At 39.4% G+C, this 26,538-nt stretch overlaps 1 protein-coding gene across 1 annotated transcript; it reads right to left on the reverse strand.

The window, feature by feature from the left end:
- Window positions 1–90: 90 nt before the first annotated feature.
- On the reverse strand, window positions 91–25,684 carry SLC26A3 (solute carrier family 26 member 3). Its single transcript, XM_052639041.1, has 20 exons — window positions 25,554–25,684; window positions 24,936–25,075; window positions 23,595–23,705; window positions 22,931–23,103; window positions 20,962–21,126; window positions 19,279–19,431; window positions 18,451–18,533; window positions 14,817–14,964; window positions 14,592–14,705; window positions 14,407–14,484; window positions 11,163–11,258; window positions 9,860–9,966; window positions 8,505–8,574; window positions 8,324–8,416; window positions 6,661–6,756; window positions 6,114–6,347; window positions 4,602–4,656; window positions 2,022–2,164; window positions 1,830–1,898; window positions 91–114 (listed from the first exon to the last, which is right to left on the reverse strand). Exons 1-20 carry the CDS (start codon window positions 25,682–25,684, stop codon window positions 91–93), a joined length of 2,283 nt encoding a protein of 760 aa, XP_052495001.1.
- Between the last annotated feature and the right edge of the window lie 854 nt (window positions 25,685–26,538).

Here is a 26,538-nt window from a genome sequence, read left to right on the forward strand (position 1 = left end):
TCTTCATACAATGTATGAACTTAGCAATAACTTTCTGGGTATAAAGTTCTTCTTTATGTGAGGGATGAGGATCTCTGAATTACATTTTGTTCAGAATTTTGTTTCAATTGGTACCTGGAAGAAGAGAGAAAGTTTTTGTGTTAAAAGACTTGTTAAGTTCTATCCCTTTTAATAATCATATCTTGTGTGTAAAAGGAATAAAATCTGATTAAAATTGGAAGCTAGAATTTACTGGATTCACCAACAAATTTGTCTTCAATTTTAATGATCAAACATCTTCCAGGGATATTTGGTTAATGTAGACCCATGTGATACCATGTTGTAGTAGAAGTGTATTTTTCAAAGGCCTAATTTAACCAAAATAATATAATGTGTTGTAGTAATTATTTCTTCACATTTGTTTCAGGGGCCACACAAACTCCAAGGGCTTATGTGTGCTGGCTAGGGACACTCAGCTTTTACATGAATCACCACTGGTGGCATAACCACAACCGCCAATTTATCTTCCTCTAAGTAATGCAAGGGGCTGTGTTAAATGCTTGTTTTTTTAAAAAATATAGAGAAACAGATACAGGATGGTATTGACTATATTCTGTCTGACAGTTGGTTCTAAAGCTTTGATCAGACATTGGATTGAAATTCTGTTCCTTTACTATATCCCTTAAAACTTGGTGACAATTCTGAGTCCAGCTGCTGGGCAGAGGGTTTCTGGTAAGGCTCTCTTTATAGAGTCCTCAGACACGGTGCTAGGTGTGAATTTCCCTGGAAAACAGCCCCAGGAAGCAGAATTATGGTTCCCCTCACCCCTCAGGTCTATCAAGATTTCTGGAATGGCTCTTTTATCTAAGGTTTTTCTATTTGAACTCTTAATAATCACGCAGGGTTATCTTAATGCTATACATTGCTAACTTAAATTCCTTTTTGATATGCTTCTTAGACCTTTCTTCATATGAGAGAAGACAAGCATTGGATTCTTCCTTGGGACCCTCACTTCCAATAGTTTTTCACCAAAGGATAGAGCCAGTATAATATAGTCTGTAGAGCATAGATCTTGACATCAGACAGATCTTGCTTCAGATCCTATTGCTGTCAATTTGGTGCATGACCCTAAGCAAATTAGTTTAACTCTCTGAGCCCTTCTAATTTCCTCATTTGTGAAATGAAGATATCTTCTTTGTGTGTTGTAAAGATTGAAATCATGAATGTAAGGCATTTACCATATACTTGCTTTATAGGGGATACTCATTTTGATTTGTAGTTCTGCTTTTCCCAAACTAGGGACAGACCTTTAAAGGACTGAATATTCTAGAAATGAATGTTCTAGAATGAAATGGCACTATACAGTTAAATGATTTGGCAACTCTTTCTAGTAAGGAAGTGAAGGAACCTAACATTCAGCACTGAGCTAGATACTGGCTAGGGGCTTCCCATGCCTCTAGGGGTCAGGAAGTGTACTTAGCTTCTCAGCTCCATCATGAATTCATGTGTAGGTGGAAATAGTATTTCCTTCTCTGCCTCATGGATTATGACAAGACCAGAATAAGATCTTGGTTGTAAATACTTTGAAAACATAAAACATTCTCTTTCTATATGCTCATTATTGCAGTAAGAGGTCTAGTATCACTGTTTTCCATCTCTTTTTGTATTGATCTGAGTTTATTTTCCCCTAATGTCCCTATTAGATGGGGATTGCTTCAGTTTTCTAGGGATGAGGCACAGAGGCTCAAACAGGTGCCGGACTTTCTGTAGCGTGCTGGAAGAGGCCTCAGCATTTTGAAAGTTCTTCGTCATACTGTCTATGTATACATAAACCTGCTGAAGGTTCTTACCTGACATTCCCGATTACGTAACCCTCCATTTGTACTGATGGTGAAATCATCAGATTTTGCTTCTACTTCCTGAGAAAGCCAGGATGGAATTAAGAATTAGGAATATGCTTTTTAATGTTGAAAAATAAAGAGAAATTTAAGAAGTACTGGTGGTTGTTTATACAAACATGAAAGTTGCCCAAAAGTTGATACCTGACTGGGATTAAACTTTGAAGTACTGTAATCTTTCTTCATCAAAATATGCAAAACAGCATCATGGATTGTTAAGAAAAATATTGAGTCCTTGACTTCATCATCAAAAAATTCACACCGTGTAAGCTTCTCAATGAAGTCATCTGAAGAGAGGAAAGAAAGAATAACAGAAGTTAAGTGTTTGACCATGGGTTTCTCCTTGAGGTTGGGGACTTGAATGTCTGTTTTCAAATGTGCGTTTCACTGGTGTTCGGTAAAGTGTTTGGGAGTTGCAGCAGTACAATATTAGTGTACCATTAGTACAATGTCTTCTGGAACTGAAGGGCATCTTTGTAATAAAATTACATGTAAAATACCAAAAAGGATCAAATGAGAAACACTGTTAGGCAGGAGCCTTGTGGGTTAATTTCTCTTGTTAATAACAGGAGCTTCAAAGGTGGCTTATTACTAAAAATGGAGAGTCTGCCAAAATAGAACATATAGTCATGGACCAATGTCATGGTTCTGGATTTACCAATTAGCTTACTGTAGTCCATTTTACCAAAGCTGCTGGATACCATCAGAAAACATCTTCCTTGGCTCCCTCCATTACCTCTCCAGTAATCTTTGAGGAATTACTTCTATTCTTGGAAGAACTAACCAGCATCGTTGGCTCAGATCAGTCAATCAAATATTGCCTCATGTCTATTATATGCAAAGCTCTGGCTGGGTAGGATCAAAAGATAAATTAGATATGAATCTTGCCCTTGAGGAAGACAGAGCATATATATTATCTTAATGAAAAGTAGAATCATAGAGGCAGGAAGCAATCTAATTTTTAAAATTAATGTTTTCTTGGTTCTTAAAATAATGCCTAGAATATAGTAGGTCCTCACATTGTTGTCAAATGAATAAGAGGGTCACAGATCATGTGCTGTGGAAATTCAGAGAGAGAAGGGTAAACATTGTTTCCACTTGGCAGGATTCTGGGAAAGTTAATGAAGCAGATACCATTTAAAGAATGCCTAGGATTTGGGGCAAGAGGAGGAGGAGAAGGTATGAAAGCGTGGAGGTGGGGAAGTCTGTTCACAGGGAAACTTTCAGCAAGGACAAGACCTCGCAGTAACTGCAGCAGAGGGAGATGAGGGCACTGCGCTTGTCAGGATGCAGGTGGCATTCAGTGAGCAAGGGTGACGACCTTAGCTAAGGGCCTAGAGGGGTGCCAGGCAGCAGAGGCAGCAGGATGAGATGCTTTCAAGAGACCTGGGATGATGGAAGAGTAAAATTGTTTAAAGGATTACTGAGATTAAGAGGATATTTTTAATTATAAGGAACCCTTGAAACTAGGGTATATCTGTAGATTTCATGGACAGGAGCCAGTACAGAGCAAAAATTAATGCCTGTTTCATACCTCCCTAAAATGCTTTCTCCCAAGACACTTTTAAGATTGATTCCTTCACTTCATTCCAGTCTCTGCTCAAATGTTGAGTTTCTGGACATCCTTAATCACCTGTGTAAAATAGCATTACCCCTGTGGCTCTATGTCTCAACCCTGATTTTTTTCTTGACAGCATTTATCATTACCTGAAATATCTTTGTTTATTATCAGGCTTTCCCACTGGACTATAAGCTTCATGAGAAAGATTAATGGGATGAGTCAGAAAATGGGATGGGAGGACATTCTAGGGATGGACAAGGACACTGATTAGTTCTTTCAGAGGACTTAGATGAGAAAGGATAAGGAGCTAGATTTAGGCTGTAGAAATGGAGAGGAAGAGACTGATTCAGTATTAAATATTCATGGTGACTCACCGAATATAGAGGAATGGGGAGGAGAGATTAAAGATGGCTCCAAAGTTTGTACTTCGGGCAACTGGGTGGGTATGTGGTAATGTAGTGACCAAGATAGAAAAGGAGAAGTAGTAGTTGGGATGTGTATATTTAGTTTTGAATATGTGTATCTTAGGTAGTTGGAGGACATCCAGATGGTTGAGTACACGGGTCTGCTGCTCAGAAAAAAGGTCTGAGCTGGAGATACAGTTTGTGGGTTCATTAACATAGATAGCAGTGTGGCTAGGAGCCAGTGTGAGATACCGCAGAGCTCTGAGAATGGTGGGAAGGGACTCAGAAGACAGGTCTTTCCAAAGTCAGGGAGACAGAGGCCAAAAAGAGCCCGCTGTTAAAGCTCTGAGAGAATGAGGCTGGGATGGGGGTGGTTGATCTTTGATCACCGGGATATCGTTGATGACCTTGGCAAGGGCAGCCTCATCAGTGAAGTGAAGCAGAAACCAGGTGATTATGGGCTGCTAATTCAATGGAGGCAAGGAAGAGAGTAAACCTACTTTTTTAGGAAGTTTAGAGTAAACTTAGGCTACATATTCACTCCTTTGCTGCCCGTTAAACTAGAATTAAAATTGTAAAGTCAATTATGTATCAACACAACTCAAATATAAAGATGCCGTTTCCCTGGAGATTGCTGTTGGAAATCTACAAATTAGACCTTCTTGGTGATCATCAAAAATGCCTGTTCTGAGGAGAAGCTGTGTAGATTGAGAGCTAGCAGTAAAGGGATTGTCAGAAAATAAAACCAGAACAACTTACCGTCAGTTCCAGCAATATACACATCTACCTGGATCCTGATAAATTCTTGCAGAATCTGTTAAAAAAGAAAGCAGATCTTTCTTAGGGAACAGTTTCACTTGTCAGAAACGTAAAGGAAACTATCATAATTGTGCCTTATGCGAATATGTTGCTTTCAGAGCCCTTTACATTTTTAAAAGAGACAATACTGTAGAGAACTGAAATTAGTAACAAGGCTCTACGGCAGAAGCCTAAAGGAAAGAGCTCTTCAGTCAAAGACGGTCATTCTTGAAGGAAGTATAATGAAAAAATGTCTGCTTTGACTCAAAAGAGGAACTCTGATGTAAGTTTTAAACAGTTTCTTCTATGGAATGATCTTTACGAGAGCTTTCTATATATGTAAACGTTTTAAAAAACCCATAACCCATATGTTGTTCATTATTCCTGTCCACAGTGCCTGAATGTGTCTAGCACCAAAGAATCTTTATCCATTTTCCTGGTCTCGAGGCTCAGAACAAATGCCAGTAGTGATGTGAGTAAGGTTATAAAAGATAAGGAAAGTAGCTTGTCCTGTTTACATTAATATCAATAGTGATCAATAATATCACTATTATCATCAGTAAAAACTTTTGGAGGCTCTACTGGGCTGAAGTAAGAATTCGGACCTTCAGGAAACCTAAGGTAGAGTCCCTGTCTTTTGTGCTATATGCCAAGATCAAAAAATAAAGGTTATGTGTATTTTCTCCTTCAAAACAAAAATAAATAGACAAAAGCAAACGAAGAAAAAGCAGTCTCAGAGGTCATGTGATACTAAGATTTTTTTAAAAGGTTAAGTTTGAAGGAGATAAAATTAATCCTGTTTTCTGATTTTATATCTAGTTCACCTATACTTAATAGATCTTAGCTCAGTTTTTATGTAGGCAGATTTCTGTTTAAAAAAAAAGCAAAAGAGGGGGATGTTAACATTCTTAAATTTTCTTTATATCTGTTTCGGCATTTCTGTTAGAAACTCTTTTAGAAACGACAAACCTGTGGTAAGGAAACAGCGTGCAACCAGATTGTTACAGTTCTGTTTTTTAAAATCATACGTGACATATATTCTTTCATATATCTAACTTAAAAAACAAAAAGACAAATTGTTATATAGCCAAGTTAAAGTTCATTGGCTTATGACAGATGAGGATAAAAATAAAAGGACCACTATTCTACTTTCTTGCAAGATCTCTGTTTCAGGACAATTTAGATAGAATACCCACAAGGATTTGAAACACAGCAGAACTGGAATTTAATAGGATTGTGAGCAGTATTGCCTATAAGCATATGTCAGAAATTATATGCAGTCTCATGGGAAATGCACTTTAAAGAGTCCACCAAACACACCCCACCTGCACTCCCTCCATGAAATATTCTAAGATTAAATTTTACTTCTGCTTAAGCATGCATGTGTTATCTAAAGGAACATCCGGCCACAAATACAACTTTTTTTTTAAGCTGTAGTCACTGATTAGTTGTTTTCATTCAGAAAAAAATTACCGTTTTGAGACCCCTCATTGAAGAAACATCAAGAAATGACACTGCTGAAAAGTCAAGAATGAGGCTGTGGAGGTTGATTTTAGGGACCACAATGTTGAGAGGAAGATTAGCATTCCAGTCTATTTGGAAAGGCAGGTCTGTGGTATTGATGGGCTGATCCAGCTCTTCAATCTTATCATTGTCCAGCTCTTCATCAGAATCTTTAAAGCCATCAACAGTACATATAAATCCTTTCTGCAAGAGAGGATACTAACATGCATAAAAACTCTGACCAAGAAAAGCACTGAAGGTTAAGGTTAACCAGTGAATTTCTGAAGCATAGAGTCAAAGTTGGCTCAAGTGATGGGATTTTAATTCTTTTATTTGGAGAATAGAAATTTTCCCTGGACAATACAATTTTAAAGAGACCTCTAAAAACATGACACTAATTGACACATGAAGTACCTTGTTTATCTGCCATTTCATTAAAAGAAATGGAACCAACCACTTGAACTACCTTTTACTAAGCTTTTAGCTGTAATACGTAGAAATGTGGGAAAGAACTTACTGGTGTTACTTGTAGCAGGCCTTTCTTCTGCATTTTTCGGATTTTCTTCAAAGCCTTGTTGCGCTTGCGAAGAATTCGAAGTGGACGAAAGCCAATCTGAAAAACCCATTGCTGTGTTACAAGAATGCTGAATATTCTGCTACTTGCATAGCACAATTCTACTTATATAACCTAATTCTAGCTATAGCATAGTTCTACTTAATTAAATGGGATAATTATAGCATAATTAAATGGGATGGGTTGAGGGACTGGGACATATATGAAAGATATTTACATTAAAATTGAAATTTGCTTTGAAATTCAAAAATTTAACATCATCATTGAGAGCATTGTATCAGATCTATGGTCTGCTACTCTGTATGCAGTTAACTAACATTGAAAAACCTCTGTACCATCCAGGTTTTATCCCTAGAGTATCCACAAATGGATCGAAACTATTTGAAGTTTTTGTTTTCTTTCCACACAACCCTTAGGGAATTTCATTTTATTTTTTTCCATTTGTTGAATATGAGTGGTATCTAATTAGTATCCTGCTTCTAGATATTTTTTATTCTATTAGAATTTATATAATTATAATATCTACTATATGAACTTTTTATAATCTTAGTGTTAGATATGAGGGTAACCTTCATTTTTTTCCTTTCCAAAACAAATGTGTTCTTAACGCAGTAATATTTAGCTCCAGAGTAATAAGTACGTGTGTGCGTGCTAAGTCGCCTCAGTCTTGTCTGACTTTGCGTCTCCATGGACTGTAGCCTGCCAGGCTCCTCTGTCCATGGGATTCTCCAGGCAAGAATACTGGAGTGGGTTGCCATTTCCTCCTCCAGAGGATCTTTCTGACCCAGGGATCAAATCCTCATCTCTTATGTCTCCTGCATTGGCAGGAGGGTTCTTTACCCATTACCACCACCTGGGAAGCCCAGAGTAATAAGGAGGATCAAATTATATAATAAAAAACCCTTGACCAAAAAATGTAGTGAGATGAAAAGATACTAGATTAAGTGAAAAGAACAGTATCTAAAGCCAGATAGACAATCTGATCCCATTTTTGTAAAAAAAAAAAAAAAACTTGGGTAGAAAGATATTTGATGTATAACAGATGACTAAAAATAGTTAGGGCTTAAGGCAAGCTCTATGTGAGGGACAGAGCGGACCAGAAGGAACGTGAAAGAGTGCTGAGCTTTTGTTTCTTAACCTTAAACTCTGCTTTTTTGTCAGCTTCTTTCCAGTCCACCAGGGACGCTAGTTGTTATTTAGTGTTAAATATTCATTTATATTTTATTTATTCATTTTTAAGTATTCACTTGCTATCCTGAATCTCTTCAATGATGCAGTCAAATATTAAAGACTCCTATTGTTTCTGAAGTTGAGTCCCAAGGAAAATCTATAGGAGACCATCTATCTTATGGTAAATCTTTTTACTTTACAGCAATATATAATGAAAAGAGTCTCTATATGGGACCTTAGATAAAAAGTCTCATTTCCTAACATGTTAATGGACCCCTATTAAGATAGTTCCACCTGGGACAAGGATACAAAGATATGAACACTACCCATCTGCAGTATTTGTGAAATCAGTGACCCTCCTCCTTGTTATAGAATAAGCGTTTCATTCCTAGGTATTCAGTGGAATTAAAAAAAAATTAATAACCCCAAACCTTACAGCATCAATAAGTTTCTGCTTAAAGAAACTAATGTTTGCAAAGTAGATAGGAGATGGGCATCTGAAAATCTTCACGCCTTCTGGTTCATATATCTGTAAGGCAGATAAATCATATTAGATGGTGCCCATTCAATTTATGTTAATATTACTTAGCAAATAAGAGTAAAAAAATGAAGCTTACTTCAGAATAATCTTTTCTATTCTTATAGATGTTGCTTCTTCCAACATTAGCCAGGGTGCTGCATTTGGGACTGTAGGGAAAATCAACACCTAGTGAATCATTCCTGCATATTTATTAAGCCTATAAGGCTAACGCTGGTGTTTTCCTAGCAACCCAAAGCAGGCTCGCTTATCCAAAGTTTAAAGATTGGAAAATTCTCATGCCATCATGCCCTGGAGGGCAAACACCTTGTTTGACTGACCCTCCCACAGCTCCGAAACTGTGCCTCCTCTCCCATCTCCCACATCCAGTTTACAAAGCACTTCCATATGCCTTTGCCATTTTGATTCTGAATATTACAGTTATTCGGTGAAATAAGGCAGATACAATCACCTTGTTGTATGGATGAGGACATAGAGAACTATTATGACTTGCCTACAACCACTCAATTTGTCTCTTATGTTTGATAAGTCCCCAAGAAATGAATGAAAATATAAGTAAATAGAAGAGTGTGGGAACATCTCAGTGTAAATGTGTTCCATCAGTCCATCAAACTTAAGTATGATAACACCTTCTATTCTAGAACACCTTAGATCCCAAGAAACCTTCTCTCTGTCACATCATATAATCCATCAAAGGCTGAGTGACCACATGGTGGTGATGTTTTATAACAAATTTAAGAATCCAGAAGATGTTTGGAGAGGAAATCTGTTTGAATTCTGTTAAAAATCAAGACTTCTAAGTGGCTTTTGTGGCATTTTAAGTTGAAAGGGGCCTTTGAAAAGTTCTCTAAATCCAGCTTCATGATTTCCAGGTGGGAGTCCAATATAACAACTTGCCCAGAGAAACAACCCTCCCTCAGACACACAGAATCTCAGAATCTTCTCAGGAACACTTGCCCTGTGTTTAACAAGTCTGAGGCAAAGACAGTAAACTTGCTCAGAATTACTTCCAGTTTACAGCTGGGTAAACAGACTTAGAGAATTATGATTTATTTGAATTGTCAAAGAAGGAAGCAGACCAACAACTGGTGAGATTCGGCTGATGTAAGGTTGGGCCATCTTTTGCCTTCAGGTCTTGGAGTGGGGCAGAATAGACTGGCCCATCTTCTTTTCTTTTCTTTTAGGGGGGTGGGGTTTGCATGGTAAGACTTGTGGGATCTTAGTTCCCCAACCAGGAATCAAACCCACACCCCCTGCCCTGAAAGTGCAGACTCAAGCACTGGACCACCAGGGGAAGTCCCAGTCTGGCCAGTCTTGATAGATTTGCATACCTATCAACTAAACTGCTTTCCCCCTAACCAGTGACAGGTTTTTTCCTCCTCTGACCCAGGCAAGTCAAAGCCTGCAAGGATGCAGACCACAGTGAGCACTTACAACTGAGTCCTGAAGACGATAGTCAGGAGCTGAAATGCCACGCTAGCTGCCAGGCCCAAACCGAGCCCCAGGACAACGGCAAAGATGAAGGTCATGACCCAGATTAGCTGTCAAAAAAAGAGCACCACATACATTACCGTTTCCTACTCTGATTCAAACACAGTGTCCTAGGTTCAGAGGCATAAGAAAGCATGAACTTCTGGTGTCCAAAGCAGAGGTCGGGAGTACACAGCAGAAGGGAGCTGCCTTCCGCTCATTCTGCTGGCTCAGGTTCAGATGCTGCAGAAGCGCAAGCAAATCTTTCTAAAAATCCCGAGAGAGTGTATCCATTTTCTAACCCCATCCCTGAACCAGTTAAGGAAATGACTGAATCTGTCCCAGCTAAAATTCCAGAACCAGTTGCTGTTTGTTATTAATCGGTAGAATCTGGACTAATATCTTACTTTTGGTCTGCTGATTTAATAAAGACTACTATCTCTGCTGGGGGTTTCCCTGGGGAGCCCATCTGCTAAAGAATCTGCCTGCAATGCAGGAGACCAGGGTTCGATTCCTGAGTCAGGAAGATGCCCTGGAGAAGAGAATGGCTACCCACTTCAGTATTCTTGCCTGGAGAATTCTATGGACAGAGGAGCCTAGTGGGTGGGCTATAGTCCATAAGGTCACAGAAAGTTGGGCACGACCGAGCGACTGACACTTTTATCTCTATCAGACTGCTAGCATGTGCCAGATGTGTAAAAGTCCCTAACGCTGATCTAGCAGCAGCAAAACGAAACCTGGCTTATTACTTCATGCTTGTTAAGAGCCACAGGCTGTGTTAACAAGCCTTTTTACACCACAGACTTTGACCCTGCTATAATTTAGGGACACAGCTTCTCAGAGCAAGGCTTGTTGAGAGTGAGGGGAGGCTTTACAGAGTGTTTCCAAAAGGATTGTTCAGAATTTGAGTTCTTCTTTGGACACTGCCATACGAGGTCATGAAGACCAGAAGCCATGAACACCGTAAGATTCAGAGTTTCTGTGGCAGTAGAGATGACTGCAAGAATTTTTAGAAGAGATCTAAGAAGTGGTCTCTTTGTGCTTCATGGACTATTTCCTACTTGTAAGTAACTCATCATTTTTCATTAAAATCCCAGAGAATAATCATTAGAGTGTGCAGTTTCAAGATAGCAAAGAAAACAAGCAGGTGATTTGAACAGGTAGATAGAAACAAGATTTCCCTTTGTTTACAATATAAATATACATTTTACATCAGCATTAAAATGCAATTCCGATTCTTCTCTCAGATAATATCACCTCTGCTTACACAATCATACTTATCCTTTCGCCACAATCTTCGTATTTCCGCAAACTGCATCAGCATTCCTTTCAAGTTTCCAAGTGCTAAAGCTGCCAGGACAGACTGTGGAAACATGAAGAGCAGATGTACTTTGAGATAATCCAATAACCATATAGAAGCAAAGGTGAAGGCTGTAGATAAGTGAATCCTTTCAAGGGCCTCAGAGCCTATCAAACGATACACCCTTTTCCTGTGTACAGTGCCAATGCATAGCACAGCAGCCCTGGAACTCTGACCTATCCCCAGGTATGATTTTGGCTCCACCACAGTGACAGGAACGTGCCATCTGATAGCACTTACTCATCTGTACCTGGGGACACAGAAAGGCAGATCTGAAGACCTGTGACTGAAAGCAATTCTTTCTAATCAGAGATAGTCTAGTGTGTGTCTATTTACTGTAGTAGGGAGTGGGTGTTGCTCTTTGTTTAAAAAAAAAAAAAACCTCAGGGAGCTTGGGGGTCTTGGAATAGAATTCAAAGCTTTAGCTCAGTTCAGTTCAGTCACTCAGTTGTGTCCTACTCTCTTTGACCCCATGGACTGAAGCACACCAGGCTTCCCTGTCCATCACCAACTCCTGGAACTTGTTCAAACTCATGTCCATTGAGTTGGTGATGCCATCCAACCATCTCATCCTCTGTCGTCCCCTTCTCCTCCTGCCTTCAATCTTTCCCAACGTCAGGGTCTTTTCCAGTGAGTCAGTTGTTTGCATCAGGCGGCCAAAGTACTGGAGCTTCAGCTTCAGCACCTGTCCTTCCAGCGTCAATGTACTGGTTTTGATATTGCCGTGTAGCTGTGTAATATGCCACCCCTGTGGGAGCTGGATGAATGGTTCACGGAACTCTACAATAAGCCTCCTGCTTTGGGGAACTTTAGTATAAAACAAGTCAAGTACAACTTGCAAAAGAGACATGTTATTTTTTTCTTTTCATTAATTCGTACCGAGTCAGTATTCCATGGAAAAACAATTTGGAACTAGGTAAATAACAAAGGGGCTTCCCTGGTGGCTTAGTGGCAAAGAATCTGCTTGCTAATGAAAAGACTCAGGTTCGAACCCTGGATCAGGATGATTCCCTGGAGAAGGAAATGGCAACCCACTCCAGTATTCTTGCCTGGGAAATCCAATGGACAGAGGAGGCTGGGAGGCTACAATCCATGGGGGTCTCAAAAGAGTCGGACTTAAACTACTTAGTGACTACTTAGTGACTAAACACCCACAAATAAGAAGGACCTACTGTATAACACAGGGAACTATACTCAGTATCTTCCAATAAGGGAGAAGAATCTGAAAAAGAATATATAATTGAATCACTTTCCTGTACACATGAAACTAATACAGCATTGTAAATTAACTATACATCGATTAAAATGTTTTTAAATTAAAAAAATTTGTAACAGTTTACAATGAAATACAAACACAGTAACTCCTTAAAAAAAATAAAGATTACAGAGCATTGAGAAGCCACAGACAGGGAAAGGGGGATCATTTTACCAGGAACTGGCTATCCTGACTGTAATTGATACTAAGGATTAACTATTTAAAAAACGCTTAGAACACTGCTGATACTTAATAAGTGCTTAAGGAGCATTCATTCTTAGCTATCATGAAAGGTTATTTTGTCTTCATATGATAAAACAGACCAGTTATTTAGATGAAACAAAAACATTATAGACACAGTGATCTAAGAAGTAATTGTCAGATGGATCCTTTACAAAGTAGGGCCTTTGATTAACATCCTGGCCAGTGTTGTTGGTGTCATTTATTTACGAAAGAGATAGGATTTTAAGTGGCAATTGCCTTTTTTTTTAGTTTCTCCAAATTGAAGTGGGTGAGGTAGAGACCAAGGATACACACAGGAAGAAGTACACCGGGCCGAATTCTCTATGTAGGGGGGTTGTGTGTGCATTTATTTTTATTGAGATATACAATTCTTACACATAATATTTCTTTAGGGGTGACTTTTTGACTCTTTTTATGCCATTCCTTTGGAAATCAGGTTAGCACAATAAAAATGCGTAATTTTGACAACAAGTACTGTGCACTGTTTGGCCAGGTTTGGGATAACCATATCAGGACACCAGAAACCTGGGATAAAACTCATGTTCCAGCTACCAACCAGCAAAGAAAAAGGCCTACATAAAAACCAACAGACTTTGGTGGACTGTGTCCTGTGTCTATGTCCTCTGTAGTCAGAGGTATAATTGGATGTTTAGAATAACAACAATAATAATCTTCCCAATAAAGGGTATCATTGGTTAAGTGTTTATCATGTGCCACACCCTGGACTAAATATTAATACTTCACATGCCCTATTTCATTTAATTTTCACAACAACTCTGTGAAGTGGGTGCTATTTCCCTCTCTATTTTACAAATGGGCAACTTGAGGTTCAAGAGGTTAAATGATCTGCCTAAATCACAGAGATAATAAGCAGCAGAGCAGGATTAGAAGAATGTCCATAGGACTAGAGCCAGTGCCCTCTGTACTACCTCAAAATCACATTAACACTGCAAAGAACAATATATTGACCATCATTTGGTTTCCTACAGATCCTGTGTTTCCTAGGGCCTGCTGCTATTTTTGTAACCTGGGTACTGCAGTGGTGGACAAAGCATAAAACTACATCCTCAAAAATTACAGTAATTCTGGAGAGGCAGACAGAGGAGCATGAGGGTAAAGGTGCAAGGTCAAAGTCTAACCGTTTGCTCCCATCCATCAGTTTGACCGTTTTGGTCTTGGAGTCAAACCACACTCTGGGAGCCGGGCGTACTCCTAAGAACAAGTTGTGTGGTTGGTAGTACCATTCTCTGAATTCCATACAGGCCTCAATGGCATCAACCTTTAAGAAAATCTTCACTTTAGTCAACCCATATGGAAGCTTCAGTGCCAGGGTACCTTCCAATCTAAACATTAATCATATCTGGGGTAAACACATAAAGGCTCAAGAGTAGAGCTGATCAGCAGAGTAGAACTGATAAGGCAGTGTAGAGTTTTAAGAGTAGCGTTGTTGGGTATTTGCATTCCTAACATTTGTAAAGTAGTGCCAAGAGAGAAAGAAGTATTTTTGGCCCATAGAATATTGGCTAAGAAGTACTTGAGAGTTTGTAGATACTCATGTTCCCTAGTTTAGTTTATGCCTCATGAGTTTAAAAACCAGAGTCCTCTGTTCATCATCCAAAGGAGATAGATGTCAGCCCAAGGGATGAGTGCTACCTTTTGTAGAGGCTCCAAGAGAAATCCGATGGCAACAATGACAATCAGCACGATGACAGCAGAAAGAAGGCCCGCTATCTGCGGAGACGAGAACATTTCTCATCACAAACTCAACTTTCCCCCAGGGTTCCAAATCCCCAGGGACTCATGCAAAGATGGGCCTCTTAGCAAAGACCCCCCAGGACCTGAGTTTTGCCTCCTGTACTCTCCTGGACCCCCGATCTGGAGAGAGAAGTGCTTGCTGCAAATCCTTTGAACGATCCACCGAATATGTTACTCGCTCCCAAGGCGATCAACTCCTGACAGGAGAGCAAGGAGGAATCTTTTTTAGATGCAGCACCATCAATATTATGTATGCAAAGTAGCAGTTCAAGTTGCCTAATTAGACCCATTGTCCGTTGTATACTTACCTGATTGCCATCAATGGGATAATCATACTTGAGGGAGTAGACGCTGGCCACAGAAAAGGCCACTGCAAAGCCAACAATGGCAATGCCAAAGGAGTCTCCAATGGTATCTTGGAAAGTCTGCCTGCTAGGTGTGACAGGGGCCTGAAACCTGAAATTGAAATTAAGCAAGTCAGAATGTTGCCCACCTGGTTAGAAGCCTTCAACAGCATCCTTGTATCCTCAAGAAAAAATCCAAATTCCTTAGCAAGGCCCCAATGACCCCTTGCTCCACATCGTGCTTAATTACTACCATTTCTCAGAATTGAGACTCCAGCTATACCAAGTTTTCTTTGTTTCTCATCACCCATCATCTCCCACCTTGGAAGCTTCTAAGTTGCTGTTCCCTCTGCCTGAACCATTCCCTTCATTCCCATCCTTCCCTCCAGAAAGTCATTTCTCATCCCCAAGGTCAGGGTTAGGCGAGATTGTCTGTGCTTCTCCAGTATTTGATTCCTCCTGTTTCCATCCGCCCTCCCAACCGGAAACTCTCACCCGGACCCAGAGCAGGGACAATGACTAGTTCACTGTTCTATGACCAGGATCAAACACTTTTCACAGCATATATCAGGTGGTCAGTATTTGTTGAGCAAGTCAATGAATGAATGAATGCATTCTAGGCTGAGTTGTGCCTTTCAAGTATGACTAGCAAGAATTTAGCACCACTGAATACCTTGCAATCTGTTATCTTAATGTTGAAAAGCAATGCTGCCTGGATTTGATATAAGATTGTAAAACTAGTCCAATGATAGTGATAAATCTGATATGATTTTGCTAGTATAGCTGCATTACAGTGTACATTTAGATCAATATAAGCTTCCTGCAAAACATCTCCGATCCCAGTTGTATTGTTACATTGGTTTACAAAGCATCGCTCATGATACTGCCAATTGTTATCCATGGATGAAGGCTCTTTGAGCAAATACAGTTCTGAGACAAGGAAAGCAAGATATATTTCCCTCCATTGATAACAATAACCTTTCATGGCAAACTCTTAGCAAACAAGCGCTGGACTCTGCCCTGAGCTCCACTAATCGGCTACAGCCAACTGCAGCCGTGATGGAGAGTGGGTTTCCATTTAAAGTGGGATTATGTCAGGGAAACACTGAAGTCACAGAGGATATGTCTGTGTTTATACCGCATGGACTTAGAGCAGTTAAATAAATTTACTAAAATGTTCAGCTCCTATAAACATCTGTTTCTGATGTAAAACTTATTACAACTGGGTTAACTGGGTCCATTCAATTCTTTTTTAATTGCTGTTCATGTTTTGTAAGTGTTAATACAGTTTTAGCTCTAATTTTGAAGGAGTACTATTATTTCATATTCTGCAGCTTTTATAAATCAGAAGGTTAGCTAGGAATATTATATATGTAAAATATAAAATGAGTGATACAATTTGCATTTTATACCAAAATACCCAGAAGCCTGCTATTATTATTTTGTTCTAGCCTCTGAACGCCATAGGCAGAATGATGTGATGGGGATTTGCAGCCTGAAAACTGGACTGATTTCCTGGCTGTGCTCCTCACCCAGGTTCCTCATTTGTAAAGTGCTGATAGTAACACTTGTTCTCTTTTCTTCATAATTTTTGTGGAAGGTTCAAATAAAACAATGAATGTGAATACTATTCACACATTGTAAAGTACAAAGTGCCTCTTAGCTACTATTACAGTGTCCCTCTGGAATCTGAATATATCCTTGGTGTTCTGTCTACTTTTTCAATGATCTCTATCCTTCAGCCAAGTATTTGCACTCAGTGTACATGACTTCACAAAGTCACTTCTAAGATGTCATATTCATTAATAGCAGATTAGCAATAATTAATAATCATTATCTTTCACTTATATTCTATTTGCAAACACCAATGGGCATTTAAAATGTCCACTCAATCATCACTCAGAAGAAGTGGGAATGTAAAAAGCATGTAAAGTGTCTGGCACAGTAATTTAGGTGATAAATTAAGAATAGCAGTAGTGCAGTTTGAATACTTACAGTAGGCCAGGCACTTCAGGATATCACATGCATTAATTAACTCACTTAATCCTTATAAGAATCCTGTGTAATAATGACTATTTTTAGCCCCATTTTTTACAGCCAAAGATATTAAGGCACAGAGTTTAATTATTTGCTCAAGGTCAGGAAGTGAGTCTGAAGTAAATTCCAGGCACTCTGCCTCTAGGAAGCATGAATTTGCTTACTGGGCTCCACTGCCTGTCTGTAGGGTGTGATGATCTATAAATATGTCACCCGCTTCTTCACCCACACATACTGTGGAAAGAAGTCCATTAACATTTAAAATACATTTACTAAGTAATGTCACTGTAATTCAGTGATCTTAAGTTAATCTTTTATTTCCAAAATCTTCTGACAAGATAAAGTATAATCACTTGAAAGTTGCAGAGTAGAGAGAAACCCTAGAAATAGTCTTTCAACTTCAGCCTAATTTCTACCATTTAAAGTGATATTTGTGATCTAAATATCACAAGTATAACACATTTTTATCTGGTGATAAAAATATTTTTTGCTTAAAAATATATATTTGCTTCTAACAGAAGTTCCCTTGTGGCTCAGACAGTAAAGCATCTGCCTACAACGCAGGAGACCCCGGTTCAATCCCTGGGTCGGGAAGATCTCCTGGAGAAGGAAATGGCAACCCACTCCAGTATTCTTGCCTGGAAAATTCCATGGATGGAGGAACCTGGTAGGCTACAGTCCATGGAGTCCCAAAGAGTCAGACACGACTGAGCGACTTCACTTTCACTTTTCACTTTCTATTAGAAGTTAGTTATTTTTAAGTCAACAATGAAATGCATATAAATTCTTATTCCTAGAATAATTCTTAAATATTCCTAGGTATGGAAAGGAGGGAAGGTTTTCATTTTTGTTTCATTTTCATTTCATTTCGTTACCAGGAATACAACGTTTCCTTGGTAAGCAAGCTGGAAGAAACTGATGCAATGGTCAGAAGGCAGAGAAAGGAGAGAGCACAAAACTGGATCTCTCTCAACAACTGAATAAAGGCAATGGACTACATTTTCAGACTCCTTATAAAAACTGCCTCTCCCAGCCTTTTGGAGCGGTAAGAGTTGCTCTGGGCTTGTTTTGAACTTGATCTTGAGAAAGGACAGAGTGTGCCCATCTGGACTGCTCAAGCAGTGTGTGGCAGGTATTCCTTCAGTGTCTCCTTTGAACTATTGGAACTTGGCTCCAGTAACTTCAAACAAAACACTACATAGTGTTTATGGTAATTAATGGCCAGGGAAATCTGGTTTCTCTCGGTTCTTTTTTACGAGAAGGAACAAGTTTAACCTCTTTTTCTACTTCTACTATCTTGCTTTTACGGGCGTGTGAGTCCCTTCTCTGATTTGTGAGTTCTTTCACATGGAGACACTTTTTGATATTAAGAACTGCAGACCTGATGTCCTTCGTGACTTATTCCTAGAAGGACAGAAGTGAGCCTTCCTCCTGGATGCGTGATGGACGCCAGATACAGGGAGAGTGCTGAGGAGGGTTAATACATTTCAGCTTAGAGTCCTCTGTCACTACTGCTAACTCTCTTGGTGCTTGGAGATGCCATCATGAGCTAGACACTTACCCAGGTTTCATCTCCCCAATCACAGCCACATTAAACCTGGTTTTGAAGTCAAAGCCATAGGACACACCCGTTGCGATCACAGTCTGCAAAGTTGCAAATTGCCCAAGTTAGAAATGGGAGATGTCACTAAGAATCTTGCTTTGGAAAAAAAAAAAAAAAGTACCGTTGCCAAAGGCCACCCTTTGACCTATTACATAGGAATCTCAAGCTCAGGTTTGGCTACTTTTTGAGAAGTCCCAAGGCAATTCTAATGTACTACTGAAACAGAACCACAGCTTCATTCCAATGAATCTATCACCAGGCTTCTCAAAGGGCAGCTCTCTTGCCTTACATGGAAAGAATAAACCTCAAATCATCAAAGCAAGTTATTAAAGTATGAATGAAGAAAAATACCATACTAAATATCATACCAGAAACTGCAGAGAGATTGCCTGTCTCACTAAAACCTCCTAATTTACAGATAGGGAGGGCTTTCAACATAAAAACACAAGGCAGAAGGTGAGGGTGGGATGATTTGAGAGAATAGCATTGGAACGTGTATATTACCATATGTGAAATAAATCACCAGTCCAAGTTCCATGCATGAAACGGGGCACTCCAAGCCAGTGTACTGGGACAACCCAGAGGGAGGTGGGAGAGGGGTTCAGGATGGGGGACACAGGTACACCCGTGGCTGATTCATGGCAACGTATCGCAAAAACCACCACAATATTGTAAAGTAATTAGCCTCCAGTTAAAATAAATAAATTAATTTTTAAAAAAGAAATTAAAAAAAAAACAACGCAAGGCAAATGAATTATGAAAGGAAACCAGAAGATGATCACTTACCACAATGAGCTCAATTGGGATGGGCACAGGAAGCTTGGCTTTGTAGCGCTGATTTAGTTCTTTAACCACAAATACTACCACCAGGATAACCAAGGATGTCACAAGGTCTGCAATATTAGTTTTCTCTATTTGTGAGAATACGGACTCTAGGACCTGAAAGTATAAAAATTAAAAAACCCAAGTGCTATATTAATGTGTAATTTGGATACAACATTTAATTCCAAATGCATAAAAATAAACTTAAGACATGAAAGGACTGACAGATGGATAGCAGTTGCCTGTTCTGCTCATGTTAGACACTAGTAATTGTAGAGACTAGCGTGGAGATATGAGAAGAGTAAGTTAGCATAGCATTGTCATCACACTGGTTTAGCGATGCTCTTCATCTGGTGTCAGATTTTCTGGGATGCTTTTCACATTTTTAGAACTGGTCTCTTCTACTCTTAGGTGTCATTGCCATCGTTTTTTTTTGTTTCTTGTTTTTATTATTGGAGTAAAATTGCTTTACAATGCTGTGTTAGTTTCTCCTGCACAACGAAGTGAATCAGCTATATGTATACTTCATTTTTCATTTCATAATCAACACTATTGCTCTGTCCAGGGAATCACCTTTCACCTTTGACAGTTTTTCTTAGCATGTTTCCCCTGAATTCCTGGCTTTTTAAATTAAGGTTCAGACCCCTGATATTGCTTCATTGACTCTCTCTGTCACTTTGGAAAATAGTTTCCTGGCTAGCTGTGCACTGTTTACAGTCTTAATTCTCAAGGCCAGTTGGATTTCCACATCTATGGGATCTGGACAGCTCAAGCAGGCCCAGACTGGATCCCAAATGACTCCCTAAAGATTCCACTTCTGGAATAGCTCTGAATGGGAGTGAGAGAGGTCTGGTTCCAACTTGGAGCAAGTTTTGCCTCAGACTCCCAAACACTGTCTTGATAGAAGCACTAACAAGCCCCACAGTCAGGAAAAAGAAGGAAATAACAAAGAACAGAGAGGGAAGAATTTAAGCAGAGACTAAAAAAAAAAAAAAAAAAAGAAAAGATCAATGGAACTAAAAGCTAGCTTTTTGAAAAGATAAACAGAGGAGACAAACCTTTAGCTAGACTCACAAAAGAAAAACGAGTGAGGACTTAAATATATAAATTCAGAGGCACTAAGAACACTGTTCTAAAGTACATCCTCCAGAGGAGAGAAGAACCACCGTTCTATTTACATATTGGCCAATTTCCTTTTGCTTTATAAACAAGGATACATAAGAGTCAGAAGAATTTCAATTCTAAAAAAACAAGACCTGCTTTTTTAGAAATAGGGAAGCAGTGCCATCCAACTAGCACATTTCTTTCAACATAAGATTTTGAGAAAGATTTTAAAACTCGGGACAAAGCTTTTCATCATGTGTGCCATCATTTTTTTTCTTTTGAAATATACTGAAGAGTCAAACCTAGAAGAAGTGATACTTAATTTCTGTTGTTTACATCAGCTTCATGGGAGTTGTGAAAGATTTTCAGTGTTGTTCTCTTTGCCACTAACTTTTTCTTCATGTGAATACATTTCTCAGCCTGTTGATTTCCTGGAAGTTGTTAAGTAAGCCCCGTAGCAAAGGCACAAAAGGAAAGTTCTCTGGGAAACATGATAGTGAATTTCGTGTATTCCTTATCTTTGAAGCAAAAAAAAATACTCACTTTAAAAAGTGAAAATGGATCGGTATGTGCGGGGACTGTCAGCTGAAGCATAAATTTGAGCTGGGATACCACAACATGAATAGCGGCAGCGGTGGTGAAGCCACTGATTAGGGACTCGGATAGATAAATCACCACGAAGCCCAGCCGTAGAACCCCCATCAGCAACTGCAAAGAGAGGACAGAGCCTTGTTAGTGTAGATTCACAATATACCTCGGCAATCTGAAAGATCAACCACTGAAATGGTTCAAACTGTGGAGGTTCAGCCTCCACTCTTGGGTCTGGAAGAAAAAAGTGTCTCAGCCTCTTGGAACACCTCCCATTAAGGTACCTCCCTCTGCTTCCCTCTTCCCTGCCGCAGCCCCAAATGTTACATGGTGTTCAAATAGCACATCATTTCAGTATACCTCCAAGAACTAGCATGTTTCTTTTCTTCCCTCTTTTGAAGGCAACGTATTTTTAGGAGACTCACCCCATAAACTTTTCATAGCAGAATTTTATCTAACATCAGTCCTCATAATTTTTCCCAGGGAATTGTCAGTTACCTTTTTTTGGTTGCTGTTGCATTCATGGGCAAGCATCCATTCAGATTCCCTCAAACAAGTTGGTCAACTTTTGTTGGAAAATACATAACTGTTTATGACATCAAAACTGCTTGATTTTAACTGAGGGCAAAACTGATTCATTCCTCCAAAGCATTAGGATTTTGCAATAATGTAAATGGGTATAGAAAGTTGGCCTGACTCTCCACTCCTGTCACCAGAATGCAACCTGAACTGTGAGTTTGCAAAAGCACTAGAATCGGAGATGCACTCAGACCCCATCATTGAACTGACATATCACTATGTCTTGGTTTGAATTGACTCTTTTTTCACTTTTGTCTTTAGGCAACACCTTGAGGCGTTTGACATTATCACTATCTAACATCTTGAGAACAGGGGCATTTTTTACAATCCAGTCATGGTGGTGGGGGTGTGGCTTGGGAGTAAGTCTTTAAGCCCCTCCCTAATCTATGTGGACTATAGAACTCTCCAGTCAAGGATATTGGAGTGCGTAGCCATTCTCTTCTCCAGGGTATCTTCCCAACCCAGGGATCGAACCCCGTTATCCTACATTGCAGGTAGATTCTTTACCATCTGGGGCTTTCCTGGTGGCTCAGATGGTAAGCTTCAGGGCTTCCCTGGTGGCTGAAATGATAAAGAATCTGCTTGCAATGTGGGAGACCCAGGTTCGATCCCTGGGTCAGGAAGATCCCCTGGAGAAGGAAATGGCAAGCCACTCCAGTATTCTTGCCTAGAGAATTCCATGGACAGAGTCCATGGGGTCACAAAGAGTTGAACACGACTGAGCAACTAACACTTTCACTTTCAATAAGAAATTGGGCTTCCCAGTTGACTCAGTGGTAAAGAACTTGCCTGCCAATGCAGGAGCCACCAGTTCTATCCCTGGGTTGGGAAGATCCCTTGGAGTAGGAAATGGCAACCCCCTCCAGTATTCTTGCTGGGATAGTCCCATGGAAGAGCCCGGCAGCCTATAGTCCATGGGGTGGCAAAGAGTCAGAAACAAATGATGTGACTGAACACACACACACAATGTGAAATGAGAAAAAATTTCCAAGCTGCCAGTTTCTCTATTACTTGCATACAGTTCTGTTTAGTAAGAACTGTGAGTGTATCAATTCCCAGGTATTCTATTGAGTTCAGCATTGACTTGTCATCACATGTGCCTCCATGTTCTCATATTTCCTACTCTCCAGACCCATGTTCACTCCTCTTCACAAAGTGGATCTGTCCCTCCTCTTATGGTTGCCATGAGTGACTCTTCTTAAATTATTTCCAGTGGGCCACTGAGGGAGGCACACCAACTAACAGGAAGAGTTGGGAGGGGTGGCAAGAAGGAGAAAAAACAGAAAGATGTGTACCAGTCAGGACACATAGATTGGGGAGGGTAGATTATGGGACAAATGCTCACCTGGATGATTCCAGAAAGAATTGTAACTGTTGCAGCCACTATCACCTTCTGCTCATCTATTGATGAATCATTAGTCATTGAGCTATTAGTGAATGTTGAATCAGCTGTATTGTCTGTGGCGGTTAATCTCACAACTACTGCTCCCACCATCATACTCAGAACTGGAAATGGACCTAATAAAGAGAGGGTGAATTGTGGTCATTATGCTTCCCCATAGCACAGTTGTCTTTCAACCAAAATGTAGCATGTAGAAAGATTACCATCTGGAGTTCTGGTCTCCTTCCCAAGCCTCAGTTCTAATTTGTAATTACAAGAAATTATGACTCCTCTTCTGGATGTTGCACAATATGGAATTGATTCAATTCATGACTGGGGCTTCCCAGGTGGTGCCAGTGGTAAAGAGACCGCCTGACAGTGCAGGAGACACAAGCGACCTGGGTTTGATCCCTGGGTTGGGACGATCCTCTGGAGGAGGGCATGGCAACCCACCCCAGTATTCTTGCCTGGAAAATCCCATGGACAGAGGAGCCTGGCAGGCTACAGTCCATAGGTTTGCAGAGAGTCGGACACAACTGAAGCAACTTAGCACGCATACACAATGCATGGCAAACGTCATTCGTAAAGAAAAAGCAATGAGCATTAATTAGCCCAGTAATTCACTTACCCACAGATATGTGTCTAGAAGTGCCCAAGAAAAAGTAGATGATGACTGGGAAAAAGGCTGCATATAGCCCATAGCCTGGGGGGATGGTGACTAGCAGTGCAAATGCTAAACCTGTAAATATACAAGCATCAGTGTTCTTATTTCATGCAAAGGATCATAGAAGTTTTAATTAGGGTCTTCTAGTATTTAAGATTGCACCTTAAAACTTGTTTTATTAACTCAAATGTATCAAAGATGTAAGAGCTAAATCTATAAAACTATTGCAAGAAAACTTAGGTATAAACCTTTGTGTCCTTGAATTAAGCAAGGGTTTCTTAGTGACACCTATAACATAAGCGGCCAAATTTAAAACACATAAACTGGACTCCATCAAAATGTAAAAATGGGTACTTCAAAGATACTATGAAAAAGGGAAATGACATCCCTCAGAAAGGGAGAAATTATCTGCAAATCATATGTTGGATAAAGGTCTATTTTCCAGAATGTGTAAGCAACCATTGCCACTCAAAAATAAAAGACACATAACGTAATTTTAAAATATACAAAAGATTTAAAAAGACATTTCTCCAAAGATATACAAATGGACAGTAAGCACATGAAAAGATGCTCAACATCATTAGTCATTAGAAGAATGCAAATCAAAACCACAGTGAGATACCATTTCATACTCAGTAGGATAGCTAAAATAACAAAGGCAGACAGTAACAAGTGTTCACAAGGATGTGGAGGACTTTGAATCTTCACCATTGCTAGTGAATTATTATATGACACAGCAATTATACTCCTAGGTATATACCCAAGAGGATTAAAACATACGTTCACACAAAAACTTGTGTGCAAGTGTTCATAATAGTATCAGTGTTATTCATAAAAGCCACAGGGTGGAGACAACCCAATGTCCATCAACTCATGAACGGACAAACAAAATGTGGTGTATCTACAGAGTAGGATCTTATTCATCCATAAAAGTGCATAAAGGACTTGTACATCATGGGAGAAACTTGCAAACATTATGCTAAGTGAAAGAAACAAGACATAGAAGATTGATATGTTCTGTGATTCTGTTTGCATGAAATGTCCAGAATAGATTACTCCAATGAGACAGAAAGTTTTTGCCAAGGGGCTGGGTGGAGGGAGGATGGGAAGTGATTTGCAAGAGATTTGGGGGGATGGATATGGTGAAAATGTCTCAGAATTATTTAGCCATGACAGTTGCACAACCTTAGTTGCACAAGATTTTGTAAATATCCAAAACAAACAAACAAACAAACCCAATACCGAATTTACCCATTAAAAGGATGAATTTTATGATATATAAATTACATCTCAAAAAAAAGTTACCTTGCAGTACAGCCACCAGCCCTGTGCTGACTCCAGAAACAATGTCACTGAGGAGCCATTCCTTAATGCGATATGCTGGCAACCAAGATGCTATGGGGAACAACGAGAAGGCAATTTTCTTGGCCTTTTGTGCAGAACAGCTGTAACAATGAAAACCATAGGTCAGTTAATTAATATCCAATTTTAAGTTTAGTACCTATTGTAGATGGAAATTTGTTAAAGATGATATCATTGCACTAATCTTCCCACTAATATTCACCTCTTTACATATACTAGTTGCCCTGACTACCACCAAAGGGTTTTTTTTTTAAGAAAAATACTTCTTTTCTTTAGCTACAATAGAACTTATTTGTCATCCTCAGCTTGACTTGTACAACAGTTGACAGAAAATTTTCCTCTGTCCTCATCTATCAGTTTTCTGATATGGAAAGATTGTGTCAAGAGCTGAGATGGTGTTCATTTCAGAGACTACCTTTCTAGCCCTGGAGTAGGAGGTTTGGAAATCAAAGATGAAAAGACTGACTCTGGAGACTGGGCTAGAAAGAACTTGGAAGCTTAAAAATTTCAGAGAAAGTGCTTCATTTACTCCTAATACCAGTACTTTAGAAAACATCTTACCGGCACAACTTTTTGAGATGATCCAGAAGTGTCTTATGATGTCTGTGTTTCTTCTTATGTTCTTCCCCAAAAGCATTTGCAGAATACACTGGCCTGGCCACAACGTACTGATTCCCGATGGGTTCAATCATTTTGCTTTCTCTGACGGTGGTAGTAAGTGGAAGACCTTTGAAACTATGTGGCAAACGCTTCTTGCCTTTAGCAGGTTAAAATGCCTGAAACCAAACACAGCTTGCTTCTTAAATAACTCAGAGATAATGTGATGCAATTTACAGATGAGTGAGCTCTGAACTGAATGTTACCACCTTTTGAGATCAAAAGAGGCTGGATTAAGGGACCTAGACTGTGTTTTGTGACAGTGATATCTCTTTTTACTGCAATGAGCTGGACATGGATTCATTGGGTAAGTAAACAAGGGTTTTGATTGATTGATTTTTAAAAGATTGCCAAAGAACAATAGGAAGTGAGTGACTCAGTTTACTAACCAGTCAGTGCATTTTTGATTTGTAAAGCAAGAGCTCAAGAAAAGAATTTACTCAAATTTTTTTTTCAGCAAAGTTTCCAAAGTTATGGCATTGTGGATACTGGGCCACATAAGATTTAAATCAAAGTCTATTCATTGCTGATAACTCGAGCCAAGGCTATTCCATTTGATCCATCAGAATTTTTGTAATATCTTTTAAAATGCTTTTAATCTGTGAACTTCAAGGCATATTGCCCATTCAAGTTATTTTCTTATCATTTCTGCCTCAACCTCTGGCTTGACCTCTAGCATTTGAGTCCCTGTGAACTTTGTTATGACTGTGAGACCCTCTTCGCTATTCTTTCTTTATGTGGACCATTTTAAAAATCTTTATTGAATTTGTTACAGTATTCTTTCTGTTTTATGTTTTGATTTTTTGGCTGCAAGGCATGTGAGCTCTTAGTTTCCTGACCAGGGATTAAACCCATGCCCTGGCATTGGAAGTCGAAACCTTAACCACTG

The sequence above is a fragment of the Budorcas taxicolor genome, chromosome 4, assembly GCF_023091745.1.
Source record: "Budorcas taxicolor isolate Tak-1 chromosome 4, Takin1.1, whole genome shotgun sequence".
In the NCBI taxonomy this organism is placed as follows: Eukaryota; Metazoa; Chordata; class Mammalia; order Artiodactyla; family Bovidae; genus Budorcas; species Budorcas taxicolor.

Coding starts and splice junctions, on each gene's coding strand:
- SLC26A3 (XM_052639041.1), bottom strand. CDS start 25,684: ATGATTGAACCCATCGGGAATCAGTACGTTGTGGCCAGGCCAGTGTAT. Junction 14,965..18,450: donor ATTGGGGAGATGAAACCTGG/GTAAGTGTCTAG, acceptor TTTCAATTTCAG/GTTTCAGGCCCCTGTCACAC. Junction 9,967..11,162: donor GAAAGGATAAGTATGATTGT/GTAAGCAGAGGT, acceptor TTTTTTTGACAG/CTAATCTGGGTCATGACCTT.